At 40.1% G+C, this 23,927-nt stretch overlaps 2 protein-coding genes across 4 annotated transcripts in view; one reads left to right on the top strand and one right to left on the bottom strand.

Moving 5' to 3' along the window:
* Positions 1–302: 302 nt before the first annotated feature.
* On the bottom strand, positions 303–9,925 carry LOC138953116 (procathepsin L-like). Its single transcript, XM_070324902.1, has 10 exons — positions 9,772–9,925; positions 6,945–7,107; positions 5,787–5,914; positions 5,062–5,277; positions 4,582–4,665; positions 3,581–3,697; positions 3,067–3,232; positions 1,667–1,778; positions 894–995; positions 303–444 (listed from the first exon to the last, which is right to left on the bottom strand). The coding sequence occupies exons 2-9, from the start codon at positions 7,105–7,107 to the stop codon at positions 896–898; spliced, it is 1,086 nt and encodes a 361-aa protein (XP_070181003.1). The 5' UTR covers positions 9,772–9,925; the 3' UTR covers positions 303–444; positions 894–895.
* A 12,634-nt stretch (positions 9,926–22,559) lies between these two features.
* The window catches only part of LOC138953112 (glutamate receptor U1-like), a 43,556-nt gene continuing 42,188 nt past the window's right edge, over positions 22,560–23,927 (top strand). For all 3 annotated transcript variants that reach the window (XM_070324896.1, XM_070324898.1, XM_070324895.1), the window contains exon 1: positions 22,560–22,889. The gene's annotated coding sequence lies outside the window, so the exon portion shown is untranslated. The remainder of the gene's footprint in view (positions 22,890–23,927) is intronic.

The raw sequence follows: 23,927 nt of genomic DNA, 5'->3' as shown, positions 1-23,927 counted from the left end.
ACATTTATAGTTCAGTCTGGTATTTAAACAAACAGAACAAACTTTGCCATCGGTTTGCCACTTTGGACATTATTTTCCAGTGGAGTTAAACGAAATCTTCCGCAAAACTTTGCATTTACAGATTCGAGGTTCAGATCTTGGCGTATCTTTAGCCCGAGAGGACTTTTATGTCTTTAATCAATCAAAAAACACACACACACACACGCACACTGAGAGCGAAAGAGCGAGGGAGGGAGAGAAATTGAGACTTGCTTAAATACACACAAACGGTCACATTTACATTAGTAAGGAAAAAAAGTTCATCACGTAAAACCAATCTTTTATTCACATGTTACAAAATGATAAGAACGTAAAAAACACAGGTAAAATCATAATACTGTAAAGAGGTTGCTGTCTTTGGTAATAAAAGCATGAGCGGTTCCTGAGGTATGATATGTCTCCAAACTGCAAAATAAAAATAAAATTGAATTAAATTGAGAGAAAAAATAACAAAATGAAATAACAAGCAGTTTTTATTTCAATCAAATAACCCGCGACTCATATGATACTATTTTATTCAAGCGTCATGCGTCACACATGAACACAAACATAGAAGAAACACGGTCTTATATATGTTATGTTAAACAGTATGTTTTTATTCATAGTTAATATGTAAAGCGCGGAGAGCATAGATTACTGTGGTTCGCGCTATATAAGCTGTCATTATTATTATTATTATTATTATTGTTATCATTATTAAAAGAGAGAGGATCTTAAAAACCAGAGGCACATTTTAAGAGCATTTTGGACAGAAAATGCCAATTTCTAAATAGGGACATTCTGAACTCGGGGGGTCTCAAGAGAGTAGGTTGACGCAGAAAACTGAGGGGTAAATATTGTCCATAAACCCTTACAGTCAAACGAGAGGGTAGGAAGCGAAGGTGGCCACCCCACACATGTTCTTCTTATTCCTCGCCATCTTGCCGAATCCGCCCTGACCCCACGTCTTTGCCCAGCTGTTGATCAACATCAGTGAAACAAATGATAGGCAGGGAACAATGTTTTTATTGGAACAAATTATTATGACCACACACACACAGGTATACAAGTATTACATTACTGTGGTACCTGCGATGTGAGGACCCTCCCATGAAAGGACACCTCCCAAGAAATCACTACTTCTGTTGTCGCTTGATCTACTTTCTTGACCAAACAATACCTTTCATGAAAGGCCACCTGTATTTGTAGGGACACGTGTTACTTATCCTTTCATCTTGGGTACCACAGCAAAACAATCAGTTACGGTCTGAAGACGAGAGTAGTTTTAAATGCCTGCAGTTATCATTCCAAGAACACCGTATCTTGGCCAGTAATCTTGTGAAGGCGAAGGTGCATTTGTTAATACTGTTAATGGGTGTGGCTACCTTAATATATCTCCGTTTCTGTTATAACGAGCTTGAGCTGAAAGGAACGGGAATAATGTTAATAAACATTGGTAACTGCCCGTGTATGTAAGCGGGCGTGCATGTGTGCGTGCGTGCATGTGTGCGTGCGTGCATGTGTGCGTGCATGTAAGTGTGTGCTAGCGTGCCCGCATCTGTATCAGAGAAAATTGTCCTTCATACACGCATTTGTTGAAAGAGATGTCGCTCGACTAATTAGTCGCATTTATTTATCATCCTCTCACCTGTTTTTCACTATCCAATAGTCCTGTCCGTTCTCAGATCCGTAACCAACCACCAGAATAGCGTGGTCCAGTGCGTCTGCTGTGTTACTGCACGTTTTACTGCTGAAGATACCTGTTGACATACAGAAACCCATTTGACCTTTGTAGTCATTCTGCTAGAATTAAGTAAAGTGTGAACATTATAATTTAGACTGCAGTTTGGGAATAAAAATAGATAGTGAAACGGAAAGTTGTATTGCTTTTACCTGTATTTGTTTGCTCACTGAGTGTACCTATTTATTATTTTTCTTTGTGTGTGAATGGTTGTCGATGTGAATATCATTTGTTTGTGTATGTGTGTATTTGTAGATGTCTGTCTGTGTGTTCGTGTGCTCTTTACCTTATGTCACTACAGAAAAGAAACAAACACAACCAGTAGCCTATGACATTGTGTCTATGTCGAAAGAAGTCTAACAGACCAGCACGTCAAAGACGACAAGAGACAAACACAGTCCATGCGGAATACTGACGTCACAGGCACAATCTGAGTAGAATTTTAAGCTCTGGTCAGCGTCAATGGCGATAGACATATGTACACACACTAAGCACCTAAGAACACAATTTATTAACCCTTAACGTCCGAGTAGAACTTGAACCTCTCATCAGCGTAAATGGCGACGGACACATGTAGAGTAATATCAAATATCTACCACCACAATCTAATCTACCCGTCATGATACAAACTATGCACTTGAGTGCAGATCTTTGTGATGATACCGTTTATTGTAAAAGCAGTTATATGACTAGAAAGGTCATTCATTCCCCCAAAATATTCAACGCACTGATTATTTTACGAGAGGTAGTATCTGATACACAATACTACTGTCAGTGGTACAAGCAACACAGACACCCCCCGAAAATCTTATTTGGATACAAATTTGAAAGGGTTTTTCCCCCAATGAAATAACCAAAAAAAATCAGTTTTAGCTGCAGCCTACTGGTGTTTTGTCGATTTTAACGCGGGAACCTTGCTTTTGTGAATTTTACAAGAAAGCCTCATCACAAATATCTGCACTCAAGCGCATCTGTCTGGTTTTGTACGGCCTTTTATTCCCCATTACTGTCCGAGTAGAACTTGAAGCTCTCCTCAGTGTCAATGGCGATGGACACATGTACAATAACACACAACCCCTTACCATCAGAGTAGAACTTGAAGCTCTCCTCAGCGTCAATGGCGATGGACACATGTACAATAACACACAACCCCTTACCATCAGAGTAGAACTTGAAGCTCTCCTCAGCGTCAATGGCGATGGACACATGTACAATAACACACAACCCCTTACCATCAGAGTAGAACTTGAAGCTCTCCTCAGCGTCAATGGCGATGGACACATGTACAATAACACATAACCCCTTACCATCAGAGTAGAACTTGAAGCTCTCCTCTGCGTCAATGGCGATGGACACAGGGCCCACAGAAGCTACAGCGTTCTTCAAGGCCTCCTCATCCCCCGATGTGATGTCCATACACCCCGTCACTGTCGATGCGAACTTGCTCTTGTCCGTCTTGCACTTCTCTGTCACCTGTAGATACAATGGTACATACGATATGAGGACACCTCAAAATAGGTTCTGCTGTCCCAGGCTTTTCTAGTCATTTAATGATGATGCATTAGAGACATTTTGGTTGAGTCACTCTTCGATCTTGTGAATATCGACTTGACAAAATACAGGAATGTCGCTTTAATGAGTGAAGAGACATGACAATTTTCTTCACGGTGACCCATTCCACACAACAAACAAACTTATGAAAGTGGCATACTATATCAAAGGAAGAAAAGCGTAGACAAATAGTTTTACAGGACAGGCTGAAAGCATCCACAACAACAACAACAACAAAATAAAATCACTAAAAATGCGCTAAGTATTTACCGGTCCATCATGGTCGATGTAGGGATAGGAATGTTCCGTCTCAAGACCTCCGGCATCTCTGATGTATCGGAAGCCGTTGTCCATCAGGCCGCCTCCACACTGGGCATTGCCGTAACCCTGTGACCAAAACAAAACAAATCTATAGTAGTATCAATGTCTGAAGCGTATAACTTGATTAGCTCTGTTCAATGGGATTAGTAACTTGGCTGGGGCTGTTGAGAAAATATGAAGGTTTTTAATTTAAGCATGTTTAGAAATTGGCAAGGACCTGTAGATTGTCTCGCCCGGTGCAGTCGTCGGCTTAAATTTAACAACAGAAGCAACAATAACAAAACAGGCGTTGCTGATATAAATCAATATTGCTATTTCATATGTTACGTGGATTTCCATTGGTCAATTGGGCAAAACTGAGCTCAGTGCAAAAGTGATATCGACGACATTTCCGTCGATTGATATCGACGACCTATTTATTGCTTCCCCACTTCAAAAACAAAAACACCTACATTTAAAAACAAACAAATATATATGAAAATGTAATTATCCCAGAATTTAGTTCAGCAAGTGACTAAAGACTTTTTGAAAGGAAAGACATTTTAAAATACTGAAAAGTACAAGAAAAGAGTGAACAAAAAGAAATAATAATCAGAGGGAGGGATATGGAACAGCAAAAACTGAGACAAATACTTTTGTAATTTCTTTACAGTAAATACAAAATGTCTAGAGAATTAGCAATATATCTAACATTGACTGACTGTGTGACGATATCTTCTGCTATTGGTCTGTTTCGACAGTGATATCAAAATCGAGACCGGAGGTCGATTTTGATATCACTGTCTCAACAGACCATAGCAGAAGATATCATCACACAGTCCGTCAATATTGGGTAACATACATACGCAACCGCACGTACGCACGCGCACACACACACACACACACACACACACACACACACACACACACACACACACACAACACATACACGCAGTAATTAAGCCTCTTACCCCAGAACAGTCGATGATCTGCTGCTCGGACAATGACACTAGCTGACCGGTCTTCCTGGCGTGTTGACCCTCGATTGCTGCTGCCTGCATTGAAAGTGTTAAACGTTAAATTTATAAAATACATTTGTACCTGTAAAATTATCATCTCGTTGCCAGTGCATACTTATTGTCTTGTAAAGATATAATCATGTTGCTGTTCTATTTGACAATCTCCGGACTGCAATCAGGCCAGTCAAAGTTGTTGATCCTTCCTCTCCAAAGGCATACTGGCAATATCCATAACTAGATGCGTATGAGATAAGTCGTTACACTGACTTAATCTCTGAATATTCAACCCCACCCCAACTGACCCCCGCCATTGCTCTAAAAAGAAAGTCAAGAAAACACAGTGTTGAAACACAATACGACCACCAACGTCCCTATTTTTGTGTGACTTTCAACAACAACAACAACAACAACAACAACAACAACAACACTCACAGTGCTGAAGGAATAACACGACCCGCAGTGTCCCTGGTCCTTGGCATCAGTCACCAGACCGTGCTGTCTCCAGTCCACACTGTCAGGAGCGGCGAAGCTGAGCGGTGTGATGAACGTCATGTTGCACGTGCCCGTCATCTCGTCACTCGCTGTTTCTGTGACGCTCAGTCTCGTGCCGAAGTTGACCCCGCGATGCTTCTCTATCTCTTCCTGAGACTGTACACGAAAGAACGAAAGCGGAGAAGGTTATTTAATATTAGCTAAGAAGTTTGGCAACATCTTTAACTTGCCCACGTGCGAGGTTCGTCATCACACTGAATGAATCTCAAAATGTTCATTCTTTTTTCAGTGTGTGACGTCATTGACTTCCACGGAACTATATCAAGGCCTAAATGTCAACAGCTTGGCTGTCTCATGTACAGAGTTGGTATATTTTGTTAAATTTGTTTCACTGGCTGACATACGGGTCAGTTATGAGATTAATCCAGCACAGAATAATCACTGTGCATAGCAAGCAGAAAGACTGGACATATTTGGTAAATGTAAACGTGGAAGGATGCTCTTATGTCATGTAAAGGCCTGGACTGACCTCCGGTCATTTACAAGATGATTTACACAGGAAGGCATATATTCTTAACTTTGTTTTTCAGAATTATCAATGGAAGCTGACCAAGAAGATCTAGACCGTTACAGCCTCCCACACAACAATGAAGTATTTAACTTACCCAGTCAGCAAACTGGTTGATCTTCATGGTAAATGTATGTCCTTCGCTGTTGTGTTTTGTGATGGTCTGTACTCGGTCCTTGAAGGTAGCCCACCTCGTTTTCTCCTCTTCGTCTTTGTAATGCTTGTCTGACGGACAGAAAAGAACATTTTAATGCATGTTCAGCATCCTTGTCATTTAACAAAAATAATAATAATAATAATAATAATGGAAATTTATAGAGCGCTTACCTAAAAGCTCCAAGCGCTTTACAATGACATTATTATACACATGTACAAAACCAAAATACAATCATTAAGACACAAAAAGAACAGGAGTACAAAAGCAAATTCATCGTTTAAATCCATGCAGTCACAAACAAACACGCGTGCGCACGCACATACGCGTGCGCATACACACACACATGCTATCACCACACACATGCACACATACACACAGACACACAGATACACATTCACACACACACACACGCGCACACACACACACACACGCATACAGACAGGCACACACACATACATACAAACACACACACATACACTCACACATGAATACTAATATATACCTACACAAATCTGCATACATGGCGTACACACGAAAATCGCAAATATATCACAAAACCAAGCTCGTGCTTATACATATCCATGTATCTAACTGGACAAACCGACATGTAGTTTGCACAAGGAAAAAAGAAAAAGTCGCAGCACACGGTTTCCAAATAAGATCATAAAACTGCTGGTGCATTCTGGCGAACCGACATTCTCTTGAAAGTATGTATTAACTGATATCTACTTTGTATCTCGATGGCTTTTATCATAAGGCCCAACACACAATTCCAGGATGCTATTTTATATAACTAATAAGTGCCACAGAGGTGCACCTTGCAGGTAATAATAACAATACTTTAATCGTCAATTCACAGGATACACCTTCATTGCATTGGGATTATCACTAGCTTACTAATGGAAGAAGATAGTACAAAATGAATAATTTAGTTAATAAATGAAGAAATAGATGTACAAATAGAAAATGATATATTTATATGTAAGAAAAAATATTTAAAAAAATAATGAAGAAAGAAACAAACAAACGAACGAACGGACGGACGGACATACTTACAAACAAACCCACAAACAAAACAACAAAAAATTCGATACTAACCGAATCTGGCCTTGAAGTTTTCCCATGTGTGGTCATACTCGTTGTCGATCCGTTGTGCCGGCTGCAAGTCCACTAGGCTCATTTTCTCCACCAGGCGGTAGGCTTGAACCCCGACAGCCAACACCGCGAGGCCCACGTAGACTGAAACGCACAGCTTCTGCATCTGAAAGGTAAAACAAACCTATTTAAAATGCGGCATGTCAGGCATATCTAAGCAAGGGAAGACTGACATAAGAAAAAAAATATGTTCAGTTCAAATGTGTGTTAGGAGGGGGGCGGGGGGGGGGGGGGGGGCGGGGTGGCACGGACGCCGGTGTCACGATTTCATCTTTCGCCTGTGTACATATTTCCCCCTCGACATATACTCAAGACTGAAATGTTGTTTCCTAGTAAAATTAAGAAGTGAAATTATTTATGGACGAAAAGCATGTCAGTTTCTTGCATGTGAAGAAAATTGGTGGTAATTGTTTTATAGATTTCACCTCCAAAATCGAATTCTTCGAAAACGTGTACCGAGTGGTTACGTCCCTTGAGTAAGAAGGGAAACATTTTAGGATGAATCACATTTCTAAGTTAAAAAAAAAAATTGGTTGGACAAATTTGGCCCCATGAATGTAAGGTACACAAGGTCCGGTAGCTCAGTTGGTAGAGCACTGGACTTGTGATCGAAATGTCGCAGGTTCGAATTCGGGCCGGGACGGACACGGGTCAACTTTATGTGCAGACCCAGAGACGGAAGCCATGTCCCACCCCCGTGTCATCACAATGGCACGTAAAAGACCTTGGTCATTCTGCCATAAGTGCAGGTGGCTGAATACACCTAAACACGCAGACACCTGGGTAGCGCGACTACGTTGCTGCTAGCTTTCCACTGGGAGGAAGCGACCCGAATTTCCCAGCGATGGGACAATAAAGTAATGAAAATGAAATGAAAAATGAAAAAATATAATCAGTACTATCGAAGGGTGTTTTTTTGTTCAGTGTATAGTTTATACTAGATCAACGAGGCCGAGAAGCGAAATATCAACACGGCGAAAGATGAAAACGTCACACCGGCCTGCATGTATGACCGCCCGTCTGTCGCAGGACAGTCCTTATTTTCAAGAGTATAAGTTATAACCCTATCATGTCCAAAACTCTGGACATTAATCTTTATTTAAATTAGTCAGTCATTCGATTGTTAAATTTGGACGCAGACTTTTACTGTTGCAGTGACTTTTCCGTGAATGATTTTCTCATCCACCCTGGTTCTTCCTCCCTCCCTTTCCGTAGTTTCGCCTTTTTAACAAAAGCCTTTGTTCAACGGGAAGGCCCATTGCAGAAACTCAAGTTAACAACAGCATTTCTACTCGGCGCGCGCGGTATGAGAATCACGGGTCGTAACTCTCTGGAATTGGTCATCCGCCGCCATGTTGGATGCCTTGCACGATCTCTGACAGTGCTTGAGCGTTGGGTGGCGACTCGACAAAAGTGAAAATGACACGTTGTGTGGCCAAAAACTGCAGTCAGCAGGCACACTTTAGGATCCCTAAAGTTGTTTACCATCAGGGTGACAACTGGAAGGAAGTTACTGAGCGGAGAAGACGATTATAACTGGTTATTTTTTGCTGTGTGCAGTGCGCTAATCAACAATTGTCCATCGGTTGTGCCTTTAGAGTGAACACTGTGATAGGATGCTTTGAAAATTATACTTTGCAGTAGTTACCTGAGCTGCATTGTACCTCATTTGCCTGTCTTGAGAGCTTTATCTTGTGAATTTTGGTGCACTGTCTGCATGGTAATTTGAGATAAAGAATAAATAAATGAATATAATAATGTATTCTTGCTTTACTTTTTATGTTGTGCTGTTGTGTTAAAAAGGCAGATCCCCTTTGGACTCATGCATGCACAGTTTTCTTCATTTTGTCTGCATACACAGTGAAATACGCAAAAAGAACAAGAGTGCAATGAAGAAAACTAACAAAGACGGCATCCAATATGGCGGCGCGAAGAGAGTATGAGCGGAGTTGTGCCCCTTAGGGCTAAAGCTAGCCGATCCATTTGATAACGTCACGCCGAGTAAGAAGAATGAATTGGACCTATAATACGTTCGATTTTTACTCATGTTTTCCTCAGTCTTCGCATTTAACCATGACTTCATTTCCTGGTGTGTAACTGCTTAATTAACTGATTAAGCGAGAGTTATCTGCCTATGTTGAAACCTTTCCTCGGCAAACGGGTGGCATTTAGTGATCTAAGGGGAACTAACATACCCAAGAAAAGACACTGAAAGCCATACATGAGTTACTTCCCCTCCTTCACTTAGTCATAGCAGTCATATGCGCCAGTGCCCGTGGTCACTATGATTTTGAAACACATTGATTAAGTTATGACTTGAGAACTATTTATGAGGTCACAGACCAAATCTGTTGTGACTAACGATATAATGTCATTGCTTCATTTCAGATGCATGGATACACTATACAGTTTCAGCTTTTCTAAAATGTCAATACCGTGGCGATTGCCAAATCACTATGCGAACTAACAATGCAAACTGCACTGCAGTCTCAAGTCTGCAAGTTCTGAATCAGCATGAATCCACTGTCGTAGAGCAGTGAAAAATGTTACTGAACGAAATATAAACTACAGGGAGTACAGCACTCACTTTCCCTCTCTTGCGACTGACTGAAGTCTGAGGTGGCAGGATTTCCCGATTTCTCACCGAGAGTCACGGTTTTGGCAACAAGCAGGCACTGAGCCTGCAATGCTATTGCTAGAAACAACTGAAGAGCTAGAACCAGCGATCCACTGAAATGTCTAAACATGTAAGAAATATATAAGTACTCACTGTTTCTTTCGTCGGACGATTCAGGCAAAATATCTTCAGTCAAAATACTGTTCAACCTCTTTGTGCGACGTCTGACGAACAACTAGTACACTAAATAGTCATCACTCTCACACACGTGCTTTGTACCACGCGGTCGACAGAAAAGCGCAGTTAGCGGAGGATCGCTGTGGGTTGCGCGCTTTTCTCTTTCAGCGCGAAGAATGGCAACTCGTGACTCGATGTGTGTTCACGGTCATGTGACGACGCCGTTCCTCTTTGTGCGATTACGGGCCGTGTTATCAAAATCTCCTCCCTTCTTGATGCATGCGTGAAGATGTGTAAAAATACTAGCTTGCTGCAGGACACACTCACACACACACACACACACACACACACACACACCGGCACTGGTGACACACACACACACACACACACACACACACACCGGCACTGGTGACACACACACACACACACACACACCACACACACCACACACACACACACACAGATGAGTTTCGGGTGCCTGTGATTTGGATTTACCATTCTTTCTTGGCGCTGTGTGTGCAACATTATTCATAAGTCACGAGCTGAAAAGGAATCACGTGAAGAGCCTATTTCATCACTGCGCGCGCTGTATGTATCGCATTAGTTTAATTATACTATGTAGCCTACGCGCATGGTACCTGATGCAGTATTATCTTTAAGAGGCGATAAGGCTCGTGCTGTTTGTTTCTTCCCTGACATTTAGCTTGATAACGGTCATCAGTCTTGGCAGTTTTGTTGAGGCACACACAGGCTACAAATCAGTACGGATGCACTAGACTTATATTATGTCTTGTAGGAGCCCCGGTGTAACACGAGAAAATTACTCCCACGAGATTTTTACTCCGGAGTAAACATTTCGTACACAAATGTTACTCCCCTGACGAATAAAAAACGAATAAATTACTTTACCCTAACACGAGCCATTTAACTTCCCATTCCAGGTGTACGACTCTGAAATGTATACTCCCTTGTCCCCTGTTAGTCCTGGTGGTGGAAGGGGTCAGTGGAGGGAGGGTAGCGCGACATTTGTTTGCGTGAAATCACATATATTGGCATCATCCCTTAATCGCCCGCATCCCATTTTCGCATACAAGATTTTTACTGGAAGTAAAAACAAGTCGCGTAAGGCGAAAATACAACATTTAGTCAAGTAGCTGTCGAACTCACAGAATGAAACTGAACGCAACGCAACGCAGCAAGACCGTATACTCGTAGCATCGTCACTCCACCGCCCGTGGCAAAGGCAGTGCCAGTGGAATTGACAAGAAGAGCGGGGTATTCGTTGCGCTGAGAAGGATAGCACGCTTTTCTGTACCTCTCTTCGTTTTAACTTTCTGAGCGTGTTTTTAATCCAAACATATCATATCTATATGTTTTTGGAATCAGGAACCGACAAGGAATAAGATGAAAGTGTTTTTAAATTGATTTCGGAAAAAAATTTGATAATAATTTGTATATATTTAATTTTCAGAGCTTGTTGTTAATCCAAATATAACATATTTATATGTTTTTGGAATCAGCAAATGATGGAAAATAAGATGAACGTAAATTTGGATCGTTTTATAAAAAAAATATTTTTTTTACAATTTTCAGATTTTCAATGACAAAAGTCATTAATTAATTTTTAAGCCACCAAGCTGAAATGCAATACCGAAGTCCGGGCTTCGTCGAAGATTACTTGACCAAAATTTCAACCAATTTGGTTGAAAAATGAGGGCGTGACAGTGCCGCCTCAACTTTCACGAAAAGCCGGATATGACGTCATCAAAGACATTTATCAAAAAAATGAAAAAAACGTCTGAGGATATCATACCCAGGAACTCTCATGTCAAATTTCATAAAGATCGGTCCAGTAGTTTAGTCTGAATCGCTCTACACGCACGCACGCACACACACACACACACACACACACACATACACCACGACCCTCGTCTCGATTCCCCCCTCGATGTTAAAACATTTAGTCATAACTTGACTAAATGTAAAAATGGGGAGTAAAAATTTCGTGGAGGGAGTAATTTTTGTGTGCCTTGGGGAGTTCTTTTCTCGTACGAAAAATTTACTCGGAGTAAGAATTTCGTACAACATTTTTACTCCGGAGTACATTTTTCGTGGAGTAAAAATTTCGTGTTACACAGGCGTCTCGTTCCGCTTTCGGCTATTCCTCTTTCATTTCTCAGTCGTTCAATTCAGGTTTTTTTAGCCAGTCTGTCTCTCTTATCTGGGCGGGGGGGAATCTTTTACTTGCATTAATTTGTGTCCTTGATATTCTCTCTGATGATACCTACAGTGTTCTGATAATAATGTTCAAAGTGGCTGTCAGATCAAGTTGTACATCATATAAGATAGTTTTTATGAAATTGCTTCAATCTTTTCAAGAGATCAAGGCGATAATAATACGGGTGTTATTTAATTTAGCCCGGCTATTCTCTTCAAATAATTACGCTTGTGTTCAGGGCATTGTCAAGGTGTGCCCGGTTTCTATACAGTTTAACTGACTGACATGAATAGGTCTGTACAAAGGGAGGGGGGGGGGGCTTTTTAGTTCAGCCGCCGGTTTGCCCTGCCTTGTCAAATAATTATTTAACCCAACAATCATTGCCAACTATCTTGGGTTTACTGAGAGACATGTGTGAGAGTGTTCCGGTCTGTGTGACTCAATCCCAGTAATGTGACTTGTCACGCGCTCCGCTTTAGCCAGTCTCGTGCGGCCGGTGTAAATAAATCATTCGTTCGTCCTCTGGCCAGTTCGTCCACTTTGCATTTGATTACTGGACGCAGTGCGTAGGTCACACTGAGGACAAGAGTGTTGAGAGAAAAAAACCGTTACGCGGACAGGTAAAACTCGGAGAGAGTGAGCCAAAGCACATTGTGAGTGGATGGATGAATGTTATTTGATAAACCGCCCCACAATGATTTTGCTTGACAAATCACTAACAAAAGAAATAAAGAAAAACAACAGGAGGCACAGCTGATTTTAAAAAAAAATTCTGTTAATAATTTCCCTTTGTTTGCGGAGTTCTTGACAGACTTGGTCTTGCCGCGGAAGAAATCCCGGCGGTAGTTAATAATACGTGTCAAATGATCGTTATGTGCATGTCAGCTTCATGTGTCTGTTTGCCGGCTTGTTTGGAATGTTGAGTGTGAAAGGCCGGAACATTTTGCAGAAATCGATGCCGAAAGTCGAACGGCTCTTTCATCAGTGGGGTTGGGTTAGGGATGGAATTTGTGTGCCTGTCTGTGTGTGTGGGGGAGGGGGGGAGATAGGGGGTGCCGTTTACGTGAATTCTTGGCTTTAGTATCATCGTCGGTATCGTGTTCTGGTCAGTCCATCCGTCGGTCGTCTATAAAGGGGTGGGGGTGTCGATCCGTGCATGTTGTTCATGTATTTTTGGTCTTGCTCAGAGTCGGTCTGCTGTTCATTCGTTCGTTCATTCATTCATCTCGAGTGTGTTAGTTGAATCGTTCGTTCGTCCATTCCTATAATTAGGACGTCAAGTGGTCAGTCGGTCAGTCAGCCAGACAGTCAACCAGTCGATCAAATAGTAAGCCGAACTACAAGCAAGTCAGATCATTCAGGCGGCCAACAAGCCAACCTGCCAGCCGATTATAATTCAGTGGTACGTCAGTCGGTCAGTAGGTTGTCCAGTTAGTCAATGCATCAGAGTCATCCTTTGAGCCCATCACTGCATAAGTCGTTTAGTTCGTCTGTTTGCTTGTTAGTCAGCCCGGTAATACATTTGTTAATTCGTAAGTCAGTCGGTAATAAGCCCAGTCCGCGAGTACGTTTTTCACTCACGTGCTGATTCGGCCATCATTAACAGCTATTGTGTTTTCAGCGTAGCAATAGGGTCCGATATTTAGACGAGACAAGTATAATGCCGACGAGTCGAAGACGAGTCGCATAAAACTTGTTCGAGTCAGTCTAAATATCGGACCCTATTGCTACGCTGAAAATACAATAGCGATTATATAGCTGTTCTGACCTTTATTTGTTGTTCCAAACTTACAAAATGACAGTTTTTGCGTCGATGCGTTGATCTCAGGTTTTGATAGCAGACCGTGCCGTTTCTTATGCGCATTAGTTTTGCGCAGGCGCCACACTGACTTTGGAAAAAAACGATTTGACAACACAGCTGTTAAACAGCTTTTTATTAGTTCATTCGTATTCAACAAAAAGAAGTTTGAGTTTTTTTAATTTTGAACAAGACTACTTATGAAGAAGACCAAAACACAACATCAACGAAAAACTAGAAACAACTGAAGAACTAGGATGCAACAAGGGGAGGAAAAGAGAACAGCTAATCCGTACAAAGCGAGCAGACGGCAGCGACGTTTCCAGTTTGGGTGAATGGCATTTATACTTGTCTCGTCATGAAGCGAATTTTTCAACCTCAGTTATAAAAGACTACATGAATGTTAGTGCCATGGGTTGTACATCAATACTTCAGAGGGGAAGTGGGGTATTTATAGTGTGGAGTTACGAGATAAGAAAAGCCGAATGCGAAAATTTGTGTCAGTCGGCAACTGTGGACTAAGCTCACAGGCACACAAAAACCGGCTGTTCCGTTGTACTCCCCTGTTTGTACTACATCTTTCGACTTTGGGCATTTTGTGGTGTTTAGGGACAGAAAATAATAGGTTTAGTCCTGTTTCATCGGGAAGTTAGCAGAAAAGGGTATGCTATCGACATTTGTAAAGCTGAAAAACATTCCCGAGAAGAATTTCAAGTTGTCAGTGTATGCTGTTGTCCGAGTGAAACATCGTGTGGTACAGGTGGGTAAACCGGAACCATGCGTCTTTGTTATTATTGACAATATGCTTTTGGATATTGAGAAAAATGGCCGACTTCCGTAGCATTATGCTTTGATGATCGGAAGAGACCATCCAATCACAGCCCCCGAATTCCCCCACGTGTTCATCCGAATAGCTATGTTATTTTATATTTAGTCAATTGGATAGTACACTGCGTGATGAATCAGTAATGTTTTTTGGTTCGTATATTTGTTGGGAAAGAGATATATATGTTTTCTTGAAGCAGTTAAATTGTAGATTACCCTATTAAGTGGGCGAGATAGTGAGTGAGTGAGTGAGTGAGTGAGTAAATGAGTTGAGTCAGTCAGTCAGTCAGTTGGTGAGTGAGTGCGTGCAAAAGGTGAGTGCATAGGTATACGAGTGCACGTGCATGTAATCTAACTCACATCAGAGACTAACGTGTATTTCAACAATTTGTATAAGTGTCTTTTGTATTTCTTTTTAAATGTTTGGTTGTTGTTATCACTTTGTTTCGTTTTGTCTTGTTTCGTTATGTTTTTGTTACATTTACTTTACATCAATTTTACACACACATTGCCAATTCTTTAGCTTTCGCTTCACCTGATTTTTTTCTTCTTTAAATGTTGATCCCAAAGAGATTTTCATGGAGAAAAAAACAATTTGTCTACAAGATAGAAGACTTGCAAATTAGAAGAGTGGCTTCTGCGAAAAACAGTACCTGCTTTTAAAGCAATAATCTGCATGTGCAGTCTTCTTTTTCAGCCTGTTTTGGTATGCTTGAAAGTCACGCGCTTTATCTTTCTTACCCTGTTTAAAATCTATGTTAGTCTGTCTTCAAAGATCATCGCCGTGCAAACGAACCAACCATACGATAATCAATTTGAGTGTTTACTTTTGTTATGTCTCGCCGTAGCGTAAAGTCATCTTATCGTACATTGGCTATCATCTTAAATCAATTATCGGCCACAAAAATGTTTGCCGCGGAAGTGTTCTGTGTCTTTCTGTATCAATGGCTGGCTGGCGGACTTGTTGGCTGGATGTGTCTCTGTGTTTGTGTTTAGAACTGTCTATGTGTCTCTCACTGTCTCTGTCTCTCTGTCTTTGTCAGTCTGTGCGTCTCTGTCTTTGTGTCTGAACGTCTATAGCCTAATTATGTCTGTCCGTTTGTATCAGTGGGTTTCTTTAGCTTTTCACACTCACTCACACACACACACACACACACACACACACACACACACACACATACGTGTCTGAGGGGGGGATATCTGGACATTTGCCGCAAAGAAATATGTGTTATATCTGGACTTGTTTATTTCTAAAGCTACAGACACGGAGTGCGAGTGTAAACATGTGTTAGACTTTAAGAATACTTTTTCAGATTTAAAAAAAAACCCCACTCATTACTGAAAGTTACACACCCAAAAATAGAGATTCTGAAACACGTGTTATATCTGGACATCTGCCACCTAAAAGTGAGTGATAGCCGGACATATGACCGGAAAGCTGTAAATACTATCAACTTTATCAAAATGGCGTTACATATGCGTGGTAGTACAAAAAAGCTACCAGTAATCCCAAATTATTTATTTTGACAGGGACAAACCAAGGGGAACTTTAACGCCTCTCGGCGTATTTTTTTTAGACAAATGTCTCCGCAGCTGATAGTTGGTAGCCTTTATTGGATGTCGTTATTCAAATGCAATCCGTCAGAGACAGAAAGCTTAGAAAGGAATTACGTTGTATTGTTTTCCTGCTTTGCCTGGCTCAGGTCGGGAAATTCAGGACCGAAATGACCAAGGTGCAACTCATTCCTTTTGATGAGTTTCAAGTTTCTTAAAAGTTTTCGCAGCTGTTGGTAGACTTTATTGGATGTCGTTATTCAAATGTATCCGTCAGAGACAGAGAGCTTAGAAAGGAATTACGTAATTGGTAGACTTTATTGGATGTCGTTATTCAAATTACAAACCGCCACAGACAGAAAGCTTAGAATGTTTTTGTTTTTGTGGGTTTTTTTGCGCATGAAAAGACTTCAGGCCAGATTTTCTTTACAAAACCGGGGAGGTAGGGTAGGGGAAGGGTTTTTTTTTTAGCATGAGGTGTCTAAAGCAGAGTTCCACTATACTTTTTGGTTTGAAACGTTCACAAATGCTTTGGGTATTACCAAATGTAGGCAACTAGATGCTACAATGAATATATATATATATATATATATATATATATATATATATATATATATATATATATATATATATATATATATATATATATATGTATAGGTTACAACACGAGTGGTTTTTTATATGGCTTGTATTTCAGTCAAGACCGAGCGGATGAATATCATCGGGAGACACGAGCCTCTGGCGAGTGGCTCTCGATTGATATTCCCGCTGGGTCTTGACTGAAATACAAGCCATATAAAAAACCACGAGTGTTGTAATCTGTATATCCCATTCTACCATCAAACACAAAGTGTAGACTACTAGCGGCACTGTTGCGATCTGTGGAGTGTAAAACAGTGTTGCCAGCGAGACTTAGCCCTTTTGCAACCTTAAACTAAGTGACCGTCGCTGAAAAAATAAAACGAATGAGTGCATCGATAAGTACGCGGTAACACTACTTTCAGACCATTTAAAAGCTTTAAGTAAAGGTTCATAAGTTGCAAGAAAGTAATGAAGTCGTATAGAAATTAATTTAGTTGAAGCGCACAATTCTTTTGTTTTGCGTTTCAGGTCCGCAGAACGGGCGAAACGGGTTTGGGACCCATTTGGCTTACTCGATTCAGAATCGATTCCACGTTGTTTTTCTCGAACGTGTTATTATACAATTAGGCTTATTGACAGAGAAGCAAATTTTAGGGAACAAATATGTAGGTTTAGATTTAACCATTTGCTCCCTATTTGAAATGTATCTACGTGATAAACTGTTTTGCGAGTGTGTTTGCATGGATGGACTTAAACTGGTATGGGTGTGAGCAATTCGGGACCGAGTTGGTGAAGTCGCGAATTGCTGACACGTCTGTCACCGCCGATTGATTGCATTTTGAAGGAATATGACTGGATTACGGAACAATACACACATGTTAAGTTCTTGGATACCTTCATCGCCAATGTGGACTTACTGCAGAGCCAGGCAAAAGAGTAGACTTGCTCGCAAAACACGTGAAACAGTCGATGTTTGATAGCGAAGCCAAACCGTGCCAGGTAAGGACGCTTCTCGGTCTCGCTACGCATGTCACCAGTGACAGTGTTGTTGCTTTGAGTTTGACTAACAAACTCGAAACTGTCATTTAAAACATGAGCCAAATGTGTATTGATTGTGTGATTAGTCTATGTGACAGTGCTTCTATTATCTGTGCTCCCTAGCTTCTGTCAGTTCCCACACCGACACTGCCAGAGAAACTGAAGACGCACACCAAAACACACTACTGACAGATTCTCAAAAGTCGTCTGCTAACGATGCAAGGGAGGGTACTCGTGTTTTTGTTTTGGTTCGCTAGCATCTGGGTATCTTGTAAGTTGAATGTTCGTTTTTTTCGACCTGCATTGCTTTCATAATGAAAGAAACGTTTGCTTATTGCATCTCATACATCAGATCAGTTCTGAGATTCATTTTTGCGTGCAACTGATGTGGTTTTCTGAGCCGTGCAATACGATTTTGGAACTTTATACAAATGTGTCACATTGTTCGGCGCGAGGTCAAAGGTCGGGAGGAAAGTAGTTCTTTGCCCAAATCGGAATCTGCACTATCATATATTTTTTGGAGTCCATGATGTATTTATTGAGCTATAAAAATACAACATATATACCCATACTGAAGTAACAGAGACAAAGAAGGGAGGTCATGGGATATATATATATATATATATATATATATATATATATATATATATATATATATCGCAATAATTGATCATTTATGTCAAAAAGTGGAGATTTGTGCGCATGTTCGGGGTTATGCTCGATACAGACGAACACAGAACACCCAAACCCTAATGGGGAGCTGGGCCAATGTAAAAGCAATGTTTTGGCGTCAAAACATTTTTCAGATTGGTTCTAGATTTTTCTCAAAATTAATTAACTAGTTTAATCGATGTGCCAGCTCTGAGCAATAGCAAAATGGGCGGAGCTTAGGTTTGTTCCAGCTCTGACGCAATTCGCAAAACGGACAATATAAGGCCCGTATAGATGAAATATGTACTCCTGATGATAGAATAGCATATATTTAACACTTCCTATCAGTGAATGCATCAAAGTGGTGAAATCTTCATGTTATGCGGCAAAAACGAAATGTTCCAGCTCTGAGGTGTTTGATCTCCCTTTCCCCGTCGCGATATAACCTTCTTGGTTGAAAACGACGTTAAACACCAAATAAAGAAAGAAAGAAAGAGCCGGGGGAGTAACGAGCTGATCCCGAATATATGATAAATGTTATGACCTTATGTTTCAAAATAAAGTCTTGAGACAGGGGTTCCACTGTAGCATACACAGGCTAGGGTATGATTTAAAGGCAAAAGTGTTTATAAAAAAAAAAAAGTACAGGTTACTTACATTTTTTGGTGTAAGTTAGACACGAAACCAGCACAACATAGTAGCAGAATGATAATACATGTATTTTGAAGGAATATGGAGCTTTGGAGGACAAAATAAACAACAAAAACCACTACTACCACAACATTTACTTTTTTTTTAATATCAAAGTTCTAAGAGAAGATTTTTTTTCTAAAAACTGAGCTTGATTTACAAAACCTGACTGATACAAAAGCATAAAATCCAATATATGTCAGCAAACATAAAAACAACAAAAATATTAGTTTTAATTTAAAATCTAGCTGTTCTAAATTCAAAATATAGTTAAAAAGCAACTTGCTCATGTCATAGTAATAAAACAACCTCATATTATGTTAAACTGCGAAAAAAAAGTGTGTGTGAACAGGAATTGTTACTCAGGTTGTATCCGGACAAACACAAAACACAAAAAGTAACACAATGTGTGTTATATCCCGACATTTTGCTAAATTGTGAAAATGTAGGCAAATTCAATTATTTATATGTATTACACATTATTTCAAGCCTCCATAATTATTTTGGAGTGATTTTGAAGACGTCTTTTATTTGGACGTCGAATTAAAATTATGAGTCCAAGTAAAGCGCTAAATTTCGCGCGGGAGTCGAGCTATCCCACCATAAACACATACACACATTCACACACACACACACACACACACACACCGTGGCACTCACGTGCGCGCGCGGCGCACTGATTCGCGCATTCACGCACTCACTCACTCAATCACACTTATAATTACGAGCACATAGAAGAGGAAAAATACGAAGCAATGTCAACAAGTCAGAAAAGCCGAAAAGGATAGATTACGAATGAAAAACACCGTTGAGAATAACCCTTTGACATTTCGATAATTTCATGGCACATCTCACTCTATCAATACAGACGGAGAGCAATCACAATTATAGGGCAGTGGATATTTACATGAATAATAAAACATTACACTTAAATTTCCATTTGGAGAGAGAGATCTTTATGCCACATCACTTCCATTGGGCGCTTTTGTCAATAATAGGCAGCTTTCTTCAGTACTGATTGCTTCAGGTGCACGAGCAGCGTTGATATGAGTTTTTAAAGAGATTGTACTTAGGAAAAAGGTCCTCAGATCGTTTTCAAAGTTAATCCATAACATTCTGCATTACAAATAATGCTACCGTTCAGGAGGAATGCCTTTGTTGTGCAAAAGGAAGTGTTTTAAAAGCTTCATGAAATGTCGTGGACTAAGATAATAACTTTGAAAATTATACTCATCAGAAACACGGACAATCAAACATGAACGCGGACAAAAATGTACTCATCAGAAACATGGACAATCAAATATGAACACGAACATGTTTGGTTGTCCCTGTTTCTGGTGAGTACATTATTTATTGTTATCTTGTTCTCGTTCTTCTCACCTGCAGCATAGACCTATATATAGGTCCCTAGGCCCTGCCTGCAGTCTCTTGTTCCTATTCTGTCGTGGAATAGGCAAAGAAAGAGCACTCTTTGTAATGGTTTGTTTGGGTAACTTCCATTGAGTTACTTCCCTTGTTTGTGTACGCGATGCTTTAAGCCAAGTTTGAAACGTTGTTAATTTTTGCTATAATATTGGACTATTCAGTTTTCCAGTCAGAGATTTGTGGGGTTTTTTTTCTTCTCGTATTCTGTTTTTTCCGTCAACAAATATATCAGAGAATATCAAAACGAGAAATACAAACGAATAACATTTGATGAATGTTCACGACAAATTGTTGCAAACTGAAACTATTTCAGAAAGAGAGAATGCTTACTGTCCCACAGGCTAAATATTTCGCCTCTTAAGGACAAGACATGGGTTTCAGGGCCGGACTACCGGGGGGGGGGGGGGGTGGGTGGGTTATGGGGGTTGCGCAACCCCCCCCCCCCCCCCCCTAGCCTAAACATGTACCTCACTTATTTAAAACATTTTTTATTATTGTTTATTTTATGCCGTTTCATGCAAGGAGCGACCATTTTCCTATCTCAGAATATGACCTACCCATCAGCTTCAGGGGGTGAAGCCCCCTGACCCCCACAAGGGGCTCTGCCCCTTGACCCCGCCAGGGGGAACTTCCCCTTGGACCACCACTGGCAACCCCCCCCCCCCCCCCACCCCCTCCCCTCCTCTTCGCCTAGTCCGGCCCTGGGCCAGTTTATGATGGGAACCAGACCCTCACGGCTTTTGATGAGATACACAAGTGTGTGCGTGTTTAGGTGGTATGTATCAGTCATCTGCACTTATGGCAGAATGACCGAGGTCTTTTACGTGCCATTGTGGTGACACGGGGGTGGGACATGGCTTCCGTCTCTGGGTCTGCACATAAAGTTGACCCGTGTCCGTCCCGGCCCGAATTCGAACCTGCTCTACCTACTGAGCTACCGGGGCCCCCATGTAATTATTTCTATGCTATGCTAACTTAATATTTCTGTCCCCAGAACTAGCGTTTATTTGGGACATGACGTGGTTATATGCTAAAAACTTGTTCTCTTCTAGGAGTTTACTTTATACCCTGAAATATTGCTCTCGCAGTCTGTTTGTCCACATAGTAAGAGGTCTGGTAAAGAGCTCGCGTTGCATCAAAGGGTTACGTAATCGTTTGATCTTTTCAATTGATGCATTTGAACCAAGCTGGGCAAACAGGGTAAGAAAACACAGACCCGTTGGTCTGTCCTTGCAATCAGTTAATTATGTGCAAGAAATAATCAATGTCGGCGAACAAGTCTGGACCAACTTATTTACCCAGTCTTCATTAAGTAAAAGCTGTACGTGTTAGAACAAAAAGGTACCTGGAAAGTTATACTTGAATGCTTGAAAACCAGGTACGAATTAGAGTTCCCTCAGCTGTGGACAGTAACATTATAACTTGACAATGAAATAAACGACATTTGTACACTATTGTAAACCAATATTATGTTCAAAAAGTCCCGTTCCATCTGTACTATTCAAAAGTGTTATCTACACTGTTCGGTTGACCTCGGCACCCGCTAAACATCGCCTTTTCTGATCCAAGTAACCAACCAAAACAGAGCCAATCATTGGTGCATTTTATGGTTTGATATGTAAGCTTTACGCAGATTTCCATATATGGATAACACCTGACGTCACTGAGGCCTCTGCTGAAAAGTGCCTAACTGAGAAAGGAGAACGGCATTTTTGCTTTCGTAACCGTGACAATGATTTCCGGTGGTCTGAGAGTTTGTACTCTCTAACACATGATAGGTACCCTTCCAGTAGCTTCCCCTGTAGTCTCACTGCAGAAATGCCTAACACTGAGTTAGGTATTGTTCTTATGAGCGTGACGAAATGCAATTGTACTCTCCAGTCGAAAATGTCAACTCCATTAGGCTACCTCCTGTCGCAGACTCACTTTGTCAAAAGCTGGTCGTGTCACGCATTTTGTTTCAAGCTGTCACATTTGCACGGTATTCCGCGACGAACGGATCACATTTTGTGGGTCTGTTCATGATCACATTTTGTAGGTCTGTGCATGGTATAGGTAACCAGCAGTGTGTTCTATGTGAGGTCCGTGTGCTGGCACTGGCATCAGAGTATTTTGTTACAGGCGGACAAAAATCATGTAGGTCACCGTCCGTGAGGAACCAGTTATTTACTTGCTGAAATTTGATAGCAGCCTAATTGTTTGTTCAGCAATCAGCATTATGTGATGTCTATTATTTTGATAAAATATTCAAACACAGAGAAGACTGCCAACGTTCCAAAATTCAGAATAAACAAACAAGAATGGTACATGTAGGTAAGTGTAACGTTTGTTATTGTAACGTTTTGTTTTGTAACGTTTGTTATTGTAACGTTTGTTATTGTAACGTTTGTTATTCTAACGTTTGTTATTCTAACGTTTGTTATAGTAACGTTTGTTATTGTAACGTTTTGTTTTGTCTATAATTAACGTAAATGTAACGTTTTGTTTTGTCTATAATAAACGTAAATGTAACGTTTTGTTTTGTCTATAATTAACGTAAATGTAACGTTTTGTTTTGTCTATAATTAACGTAAATGTAACGTTTTGTTTTGTCTATAATTAACGTAAATGTAACGTTTTGTTTTGTCTATAATTAACGTAAATGTAACGTTTTGTTTTGTCTATAATTAACGTAAATGTAACGTTTTGTTTTGTCTATAATAAACGTAAATGTAACGTTTTGTTTTGTCTATAATAAACGTAAATGTAACGTTTTGTTTTGTCTATAATTAACGTAAATGTAACGTTTTGTTTTGTCTATAATTAACGTAAATGTAACGTTTTGTTTTGTCTATAATAAACGTAAATGTAACGTTTTGTTTTGTCTATAATTAACGTAAATGTAACGTTTTGTTTTGTCTATAATTAACGTAAATGTAACGTTTTGTTTTGTCTATAATAAACGTAAATGTAACGTTTTGTTTTGTCTATAATTAACGTAAATGTAACGTTTTGTTTTGTCTATAATAAACGTAAATGTATCGTTTTGTTTTGTCTATAATTAACGTAAATGTAACGTTTTGTTTTGTCTATAATAAACGTAAATGTAACGTTTTGTTTTGTCTATAATTAACGTAAATGTAACGTTTTGTTTTGTCTATAATTAACGTAAATGTAACGTTTTGTTTTGTCTATAATTAACGTAAATGTAACGTTTTGTTTTGTCTATAATTAACGTAAATGTAACGTTTTGTTTTGTCTATAATAAACGTAAATGTAACGTTTTGTTTTGTCTATAATAAACGTAAATGTAACGTTTTGTTTTGTCTGTAATGAACGTTCCAATTACCTACCATTATTGGTTTTTGATTC

The sequence above is a fragment of the Littorina saxatilis genome, linkage group LG17, assembly GCF_037325665.1.
Source record: "Littorina saxatilis isolate snail1 linkage group LG17, US_GU_Lsax_2.0, whole genome shotgun sequence".
NCBI lineage: Eukaryota > Metazoa > Mollusca > Gastropoda > Littorinimorpha > Littorinidae > Littorina > Littorina saxatilis.
The sequence above is the reverse complement of the archived record's forward strand: the minus strand, read 5'-3'. Positions and strand labels throughout refer to the sequence as shown.

Bases quoted from the DNA above. Each gene is read 5' to 3' on its own strand.
- LOC138953116 (XM_070324902.1), bottom strand. From the start codon at position 7,107: ATGCAGAAGCTGTGCGTTTCAGTCTACGTGGGCCTCGCGGTGTTGGCT. The intron at 3,698-4,581 runs GTAAGAGGCTTA...TTTTGGTCACAG, and splicing joins AGATCATCGACTGTTCTGGG to GGTTACGGCAATGCCCAGTG. The intron at 996-1,666 runs GTGAGAGGATGA...GTTGATCAACAG, and splicing joins TATTGGATAGTGAAAAACAG to CTGGGCAAAGACGTGGGGTC.